The following is a 9,755-nucleotide window of genomic DNA, read 5'->3' on the forward strand; positions in this document are numbered from 1 at the left end:
TGTGACCCCATGGACTGTAGCCTGCCAGGCTTCCCTGTCCATGGAATTCTCCAGGCAAGAATACTGGAGTGGGTTGCCACGCCCTTCCCTATGGAAGGCAGCATTCCTCACGTCACTTGCGTTCTGATATCTCATCCAGGTCATCCAGTGCAGGGTGTCCAAGCCCATGTGGGATGAGGACACCGCTTAGTTCACTGTGACTCACTTGCCAGAATCACTGTTGACCATGGGCTTTGTTTCTTTAACTAAGGTGTTGTTGCTTTTTAAGAGGCTTGGGATCAAGATGTTTTGAAACAACAATTGTTTTGATTCCATGACTTCCCCCATTTTCATGATGGGGACGTGACTGCCGCTGCATATCTTCATCCCACAGGCTCTTCTTACATGACTGCAACAAAGGGGGTCTAGGGCCCTCCTTTCCTAATCTGGGTGAGGGGAGCTCTTGATTGCGTTAAGCAGTGGAGTATGGTAGAATAGGTGCCATATGACATCAAAATCTAGGTAACGAAAAAAACACAGCTTCTAGATGGCTTACTTTTTAGGAAATGCTCACTCTGGGGAAACCAACCACTGTGTTATGAGGGAGCCAAAGAATCCCATGAAGTGAGACAACTTGAGGGGCTCTTATGGAGAAAAACCAATGTGCCGAGTGCATAGCCAGCACCAACCACTGGGCATGTGTGAGCAGTCCTTCAAGTGGGTCAGCCTCCAGGCTTCGAGCAGCCCTGATACCAAGGTGAGTAGAGGGATGCCATCCGCACTGTACCCAGACCAAAATGGAGATGGGTAAAGCAATGTTGCTGTTGTTTTAAACCACTGAGTCCTTTAGTAAGTGGAATAAGCCCTCTTCAGCATCACTTGCACACCATTATGTCTATTCCACACTGTGGATTTTGCCTTTATAGTCTGATCATGATGGTTTATCTCCTCTACATGAAGCAAGGAATCTCATCTCCAATATTTCTCACATTCTTGCTGAAGAAGGGGTCTCAATACACAATCACCCTGGTGATCTAATATGAACCACGCAAAGACTTTCTTTGATCTATCATCATGAGGCCCAGGTGTCTGGGGCTCAGGCACCTGAGGGCTTAAGGACTGGCTAATGCAACTACCCCCTTGACCCCCACCCCACCCAATGGATGAAAACTTACCAGAGGCTTTAATTAAATACAAATAAACAGTCCACTCTGACTACAGAGAAGTGGTTTGAGGCTTTCAGATAAGGCTCATGTGACAAAGGCCAGAGCATGGAAGGGGACAACTCAGGGTTAAAAGACCAGAAGGAAGCAGCAGCTGCTCAGATCTGGGCAGTCTTCCTGGAGAGATGGTCCTGCTCCTGCTCCTGGTGGCCCTTCTGTCCCCTACTGGGGAGGCAGGTGAGTGACGATCCCACCCTCAGAGGTCCAGTCCCACCCCACATGAACAGTCCTGCCCAGACGCTACACTCATGCACAGCCTGGGCCTGGTCCATCTAAGAAAATTTCTGAACTCAGGGAAACCTTGATCCCATCTCCCCTGTTTAAACTTTGGCTCCATGAGCACAGCGGGCAGGCTGGAATCTTTCTTTCAGGGAAAATCATCGGGGGTCACGAGGCCAAGCCACACTCCCGTCCCTACATGGCGTTTCTTCTGTTCAAGACTTCAGGGAAATCTCACATATGTGGGGGTTTCCTTGTGCGTGAGGACTTCGTGCTGACAGCAGCTCACTGCCTGGGAAGGTGAGGAGCAGTGCCGGGCCCCCACCCCTCTGTTGAGCCCTCCCAGGGAACCCTCTTAGGAGCTGCAGACCTGTGCCACCAGGTAACATAGGAAGCTATTCAGAGGACAGGTGAGCACTGGGGAGAGAGGGACAGGTCAATGCCAGTCGTGCATAGAGAGAAGGGACTGATCAAACCTGGAACATAAGGAAGCCAAGGTTGTGGCCTGGAGCCCACAGTGCAAATGTGAGAAATTCATGTTTTCCTTAGAGACAGTCAAGCTCGAGCAGGACTGAACACCCTCTGTGGACTACAGGAACTGCCACCATGCCCAGGCTGCCAGGGAGCAGACAGTTTAGAGATGCTCAGCCCCAGGGCCCACCGCCTAGAATTTCACCACACCCTCCCCCTGCCCCGCCCCAAGTTTGGCCCTGTCCCAAGCTGTGCTCTTTCCTCCTGGCTCCTGGACCGGTTCTCCTGTGACGCCGCCTCTGTTTCTGCTCTCTGTGCAGCTCAATCAATGTCACCCTGGGGGCCCATAACATCATGGAACGAGAGAGGACCCAGCAGGTCATCCCAGTGAGAAGACCCATCCCCCACCCAGACTATAATGATGAGACTTTGGCCAACGACATCATGTTACTGAAGGTGGGACACGAGGCTGCACTGACTCTGGGACACTTCCATCCAGGGTTCTGCATCCCCCATGAACCCATTCCTGACCCTCCTCCTGTACAACCCCTCCGTGGTCCCAATGCTGAGAAGAAGGCAACCCCATGACTGTCCTGCAGCCTCTGTGGGCCAACAATAGGTGACAATGCTTTTCCTCTACCTTCAGCTGACTAGGAAGGCTGACATTACGGATAAAGTGAGCCCCATCAATCTGCCCAGGAGCTTGGCGGAGGTGAAGCCAGGGATGATGTGCAGTGTGGCCGGCTGGGGGCGACTGGGGGTAAATATGCCCTCTACAGACAAACTACAGGAGGTAGATCTTGAAGTCCAAAGTGAGGAGAAATGTATCGCTCGCTTCAAAAACTACATCCCCTTCACACAGATATGTGCTGGAGATCCAAGCAAGAGGAAGAATTCTTTCTCGGTGAGATCCCCAGTGTTATCCGTGCAAAACCCTGGGCCCAACTGAGCTGGGACGATGGGTGGCTGTGGGAACAAAGCCCGCCCCTGTGTCCCCAGCCTGTCCTCCTATCTGGACACTGTCCTGTGTCCCTGGGGCGTGAGCACTGCCCCACAGTCACAAATGGGTGGAGGTTTCCTGCAGGAGGAGCAGCAGGATTATGCCAGGATGAAACCTCAGGACCAACAAGGCCCTGATATCAGCCAGGACCGCTAACTGAGCCCACCCACGCCAGGGTGGCAGGGAGACCAGACCTGAAGAAGGTGAGCTCAGCCCTTGCTCTCTCTACCCACAGGGTGACTCTGGGGGCCCGCTTGTGTGTAATGGTGTGGCCCAGGGCATTGTGTCCTATGGAAGAAATGATGGGACAACTCCAGATGTCTACACCAGAATCTCCAGCTTTCTGTCCTGGATCCATTCAACAATGAGACGGTACAAACGCCAGGGATCAGTGTGATGTGTGCTCAGGGTGGACCCCTCCATGTTCCCTGGGATTGGAAGCATTGATCAAAGTGTGTGAAGGAAGGTTGCCTGGAACTTAATAAACATTCATCTCTTGAAAAGAAATCACTGATTGCTCCGTTATTCACAAATTCGTTAGGTACCTTCTCTGTCAGGGAAACCTGTGTTCACATTTCTGATCTGTTAGCAGCTTCCCCCTCCAGCACATACACTGCTCCTCTCACCCCTCCCTTCCATTCTCTAGAATAAAGTCTTCTGCTGTACCTACAGCCAGCTCCCTCGGTCACACGTCCCCAGTGCCAGCTCCCCCTCAGGATGCCCGTGAGCTCCATCAGAGAAGGGAGACCCCTCCTCAGGAACACAGGACCCCCTGGTCCACGACCCTTGTGTCTCATCCATATGCCCTCCTCCTCGTCAACACCTACTTCCCTCCCCCACATCCCAGTGTCCAGGGGGCAACAGAAGAGAATCCAGATTTGGAAAGGGGACCACCTGAGAAACTCTGGGGTCGAGGGGGGCACTTGTCCACCCTAACAGAAATGGGGGAGGTTTACAAAGGTGTGGCTCACCCCATGAGTGTTCCATCCCTGCATCAGAGGAGACAGAGGTCAGAAGCCTGAGAAAATTCCAGGAGGCCTTCAGTATTCCTAGGCCCAGCTTGAGTGCATGTCACAGCCCTGTCTTGGAGTCCTGGGCCCAGGGCACTGTGCAGCCTCTGGTGTCCTGAGGGCACATCCTCCTTCAGCCTCAAGTGACCTTCAAGGAGCTCCTCCACCTTGGGCTGAGCTAGCCTCTCCCATCTCTATCATTCCGACATGTATGTATGTTTCTCTAAAGGAAAGTCATAGTAACAAAAATTTTTAGATGCAAGGTATCCTAATATTTCAAAGGTGTTCCATACCCAGTAGCTTACTGAATAATTTTTTCTGTTCTATCTTTTAATAATCTCTGAATTTTCATGTAAGAATCTATTCAGGAAAGTAATCTCATTTTTAAAACATGCAGCTTAGAGAAGGCTGGGGTAAACAGAAGTGATTTGCTGGACATTTGCATGGTGAATGAACTTCCATCATGGCAAAATGTATTTTGCATGTAAAAACAACACATATAATCATATAAAGATAGCTAAATACAGGACATATAAGTAAGAAATTTAAAATTGCCTACAATTTCACCATCCGCAGATCATCATCATCAATGATTAAACTTGTGTCCTTCCGCTCTGTTTATTCATAAGATGCTCTTGCTACAACTCACTGGGACTTGGCTTGTTTAGAACTCAGGCGATCTTTTCCATTCCTCTTTCTTCTGTCTCATACTGGTGACAGTGTTGGAATCATCTGCACATGTTCAGGATGGCCTGGCCCAGAGACATCAGAGATGTGGTTCTCTTGTCTCTGGACAGGGAATATTAGTGGAGAGTAATTATTAGGGTGATCACCATGACTTATCTCATCACCTCACACCAGTAACCAGCATTTTTGGAGAGGAAGGCCCTTCCCCTCACAGGAACCCTGACTTGGATGGGACAGCCGCCAACTCAGCTCAAGGGATGCTGGATACCTCAGCACAGGCAAGCCAGTCAGGTCACTGAATGCTGAAGGACCCGGTGATGGTTGGTTTTGGTCCAATGAGTATCAAGTCCAAGACTTTTGTTCAATATTGTGGGATAAGAAAATTTCTGTCACAGAATATTTACATTTGAAGAGCTGATTGTAAGCACAACAAAAATGTGAGGCTGGAACCCTGGCAAGAGAGGAAATGGGGTTGCTGTTTGGTTCACTCTGGTGAGTTCAGGTCTATCTGATCCCAAACCAAGTTCAGCCACTTCCTCACACTTGGCAACAAGCAGACCCCTCATCATAGTGCTCACCAGCTTGCTCTCTACCCACCTATTCTAGCTCTACCTCTGCGTCCTGCCAGCTTCACAGGGGCAGGAGCTGAATCTCTCATATCCCTGAACCTCCCCTATTGTGTAATTATTCATGATATTATCAGAATCATAAAAGTATCAAGAGTGGAGAAATGAAGATTCAATTACTGAGGGGCTCTTGGGGATCCAGCTCCTCTTGGTGTGATGGGGAAGAACTTTGGTATTCTGTTAATCACTAATGGTATATCGCCTATAACATTAATTATACATGATGACACATCTCTGGGAACGCTGGCTCTCAAGTAATGAGCTTTAAGCTAAAATACTTTTGTTTAGCTCACAGGAAACAAGTCCACTGATGAAAGACTGCAGGACAGAAGAAATTAACACAACCGTCCTGAGGCTAGTGGAACCAGGAAATGTTTGACTTTACTCCGTTCCCTTCTAGTATAAAAGCAGCCTGAATTCTAACTCAGGTTAGGTGGTTCTTTGAATCATGAGTCCACCATCTTCTTGGTCTGCTAACTTTCTGAATAAAGTTGCTGTTCCTTGTTTCAACAACTCATCTCGCGATTTATTGGACTGTTGCTTGGCAAGTAGTACAAGGTTGGACTAGATAACACGGGCTGCACCACAGGCTTCACTTTCTTATTCCTTCTGGTGAGTCTTTGTGTGCGAGTGTGGTGACGGTGTCCTTCTCTCCCAATCCAGGGCAGAGAAGGTGGTCATCTGTGGCATGCTGACACCCAGCTAGGGGGGAGCACACCTCTGGAATGTCTGTGGGGACACTGAGCCTCCCTTCCTTCCTTCCTTCCCCTGTGCTTTGTGTCTGGAAGGAAGAAACCCCAGCATCTGTGACCTGGACAGACCTTTGGGAAGATGCTGCCACTCCTACTCCTGATGGCCTTTTTTCTGCCTCCTGGGCTGGGACTGGTGAGTGACCGCCCATTCCTGAGGGTGTAGCCCATCTCATTAAGCCTCCCGCAGTCCTGACCCTTCTGCGCAGCTCTAATTTCTGAACCAGGTCCCATCCCAACCAAGAACACAAGTTTGATGCCACATAGACACTCAGCAAGGAGAGGTGGCAGGCAATCAGGAAGATTTTCACTAAGATCTTTCATGGGTCTCAGACTCTCTCTCACCACCAGAGGAATGGGTTGTGCATTTGGTAGAGGATGTGAAGCTACAAAACACAAGTAAGTAAAATCCCTCACACCAGCCAGGAAAAGACAACTCAGACAAACCAACCACAGTACTGGAGTTGTCAGTGGAGCCGGCTTATGAACCAGTGCCTTCCACCCCTCACTCTTGTCCAGGATAGGAACCAGGTGTGACATTGATCGAAGGTGCTAGATGACAGCGCCCAAAGCTCTCTATGTGTCTTGGCTCTTTCCCAGGCCCCAAGCAGCTCATTTTCTGTCCCACCTCCCCTGCCTCTCAGGCCTTTAGTTACTCCACTGTCTGTGGCAGTGCCCTCCACCCACCCCTGTGACCTGAAATCCCAGCAGTACTATCCCCAACAACCTCAGCCAAAAGCTAATGGGAGGCCACTTGTGCAGCCAAAGAACATTTTCTGAGATCCTGGGATGCGTTATGCCCTCAGACATGAGGATTTTAGAAAACTCACCTCTATAAGTTCCTCATGCAAACTCACATGAATTTCACAATATTCCTGAGAAAGCTCCCAGAAGCCCTGCACTCATGTCATTGAAAAGCACAAGACACAGTGTCACCCCCCCCAGGGCTGTCTGTCACCTCAATTTCCCCTCAGCTGCGGCCCTGCCCTGCAGTCACCGGCCCGTCACAGCTCCTGGGCTGTATCTCCTGTGACTCCACGCTCCTCATACCTGTATTCTGTTCTCTGTGCAGCTCAATCAGCATCACCCTGGGGGCCCACAGCATCAAGAAGCAGGAGAGGGTGCAGCAGGGTCAAGTGCTTTTTCCATGTAGAGAGATGTGTCCTTAAAGACACCATAGAGACATTTATTTTCCTGAGCACCACTTATTTAGGAGGAAAAAAAAAAAAGTTTCTCACCACTCTCTGCCATAAAACTCCATCATAAACCAAGTGTTCTATATTTGTGTAGAATGTCTCTGTGTGTGCGGGGTCTCTATCTTGTCATCTATGTCTCTATGGTGCCATCAGTATCACACTATCTTCATTACTATGACTTCATTTGCTAAAGCAAGAGCTCCCATCTTATTCTCATTCTTTAAGCCTGTCTTCTCCAATGTTGGCTACTGGTTTTCCACATCTATTTAGAACCAATAAAGTTCTGTGAAATAATTCCTGAGTGCAATGAATCTGTAGATCACTTTTTGGAGAATGAATACCTTAAAAGTATTTTCTCTTCCAAACACGAATGTAGAATATCTTTATGATTTATACTTAATTATTTGGCCATTCCCATGATTTTAATGTTTTTTTTTTCAAATTTCATTTTCTAACTATTATTGTATAGAGAGATGATTAATGTTTGAGTTGATTTTGTGCCCAGAAAATTTGACAGTTACTAATTATAATAATTGATCTGCAGGTTCCTGGCTATTCTTGTTGTGTATTATATCTTGAATATTCACAGTTTTACTTCCTCTTTCCCTGTCTATACCCTTTACTTCTACTGCCTGCTTAACTGTAGTGACTAAAATCTCTAGTATATTACTGAAGAGAAATGGTGATCATGGCTATCTGTGTGACCTTGTATTGTTTTCCTCTTGAATGAAAAACACAGAACATTTCATCAGTAAGTATATTGATTGGTGTGGGATTTTTGCAGGGATCATTTATCAGAATGAAGACCCTTGTTTCCACTCCTATTTTTTAAAGAAATTTTTTAAGTGAAGGATAGTGAGTTTTAGTAGCTGCTTTTCCCCATTTAGTTGAATTATCGTATGGTGTTTCTTCTTTCATCAGTCAGTGTGTTGTGTTACAGCAATTGTGTTTTGAATAAAAGCCACTCATCCTCAGAAAAACCCAAATTAGAATGATCTAATACTTTTGCTCATGGACTGAGTGGATTACATCAATACTGGAATAACATTAACCCATAAAGTTCTCCTCCCATATTGTCATCACTGGGTTTGTCATCTAGGTTTTGCTAGTCTCATAAGGGAGATGCATAGCATCTACTTGCCAGCAGAAAATGTATATCAATATTTAAATTGTTTTCAAAGACTTCCAGGGAATTCTCGTGAGCTTGTGGCTGTCCTTGATGGACTATTTTTGAAAACGGAATCAATTCATGTAATGTTTATAGGAAAATTCAAACTTCCTGAGTATGTTTCTTTAATTTATATTTTCTAGGGATTTGTAATTCCATGTAGATTTTGAAAACTGTTCACTTCCCTGTGACCTAGAGGCTAGCATAGATAAGATTCATGTATGTATATATACATACATATATCTCTCAGATAAAACTCTTTCTTAGTTCACCCACCCTGTGGCTATAATTTTCACTATCTCAATAGTGTCTTTAGTAATCAGGATTATCTTGATTCTTACATACCCAACTGCCGGAGTCCAGCTCCAGCAACCAGGGGATCAGCCTGAAGTAATGAGCAGTGTCGGCGGGGAATGATGTAGCCTCTGACTCGAGGTACGGGACTACATGTTTATTTCAAACATCAGGTCTTCTTTTATACTTTTTCAAAAGGATTAGGTCAGAGGTTTTTCATTTTCAGCTCCCCCTCACCCAAATTTATTATCTCCTTGTTGCCCTTCAAACAGAGTTCCTGCTTCAGCGATTCTCTCAGAATCATGCTTACTTGTGATTACATTGTAACTCATGCTTATGTCTGGGCTGCATGCCACATTCCTCAGTTTATTTCTTATCTTTCTAAATCCTGCTTGCCCCTAGTATCCTAAGCTCACTATCTCCTAAAAAGGCTTCTAGCTATTCTTAATTATTCCTAAACCCTAAACTCAGCAAACTTCCTTTGTCATAAACATCTCCTTCACAAACAGGTCTCAAATAATAATCCTTCCCATGGCCTCAAGCTGCGGCCTACATGCTCATCCTGGGACATTCTTTGTAAAAATCCTTGAACAAATGTCAATGGTTACTTTATAGATTATTTTCTGGACACAACTGCAGAAGGCTTTGTGCTTTCTCATGCTTTTCTCAAAAACAATAAGCACTTTAACTTTCTTTCCAGCCAACTCAACCGAAGAAAGGAAGAAACAAGTCAGAATCACAAAAGCTAACTAACTCCTTCAACCCAGGTCTGTGCCTGCGGGACAAGGAGAGGGGGTTGGGGGCCGTGCCTCCATTTTGTCAGTAATGCCTAACACGGCTCCTGACACCCAACACATTTTTAATGTAGATCAACTTATCCATCATTATCAATAGTCCTTTTTATATCTTGTATTAATTTGCTTTTACAAGGTAAGTGTATAAAGAAATTCTCCTATATTCAACATTTTCATGTTTTATCTTTCAATGAGTTAGAGAAACAGTTTTAAGTGGTCGAGTTTATTTTTATTCACATGTAGCCAACAGATTTAATATAGTTTCATCGTTACTTACCATATTGAATTCCTTTTCTTTTGATTTCCATTGTGATTTTGCTTATGATTTACAGTGGATCC

The 9,755-nt window shown here is 46.3% G+C and overlaps 1 protein-coding gene across 1 annotated transcript; it reads left to right on the plus strand.

Annotated features, from left to right (window-relative positions):
* Positions 1–1,305: 1,305 nt before the first annotated feature.
* Positions 1,306–3,387, plus strand: GZMB (granzyme B (granzyme 2, cytotoxic T-lymphocyte-associated serine esterase 1)). Its single transcript, NM_174296.2, is given in 5 exon segments — positions 1,306–1,379; positions 1,574–1,721; positions 2,213–2,348; positions 2,539–2,796; positions 3,128–3,387. Coding segments are annotated over 5 exon segments (756 nt in total). The 5' UTR covers positions 1,306–1,327; the 3' UTR covers positions 3,290–3,387.
* The last annotated feature ends 6,368 nt before the right edge of the window (positions 3,388–9,755 follow it).

The sequence above is a fragment of the Bos taurus genome, chromosome 21, assembly GCF_002263795.3.
Source record: "Bos taurus isolate L1 Dominette 01449 registration number 42190680 breed Hereford chromosome 21, ARS-UCD2.0, whole genome shotgun sequence".
NCBI classification, from domain to species: Eukaryota; Metazoa; Chordata; class Mammalia; order Artiodactyla; family Bovidae; genus Bos; species Bos taurus.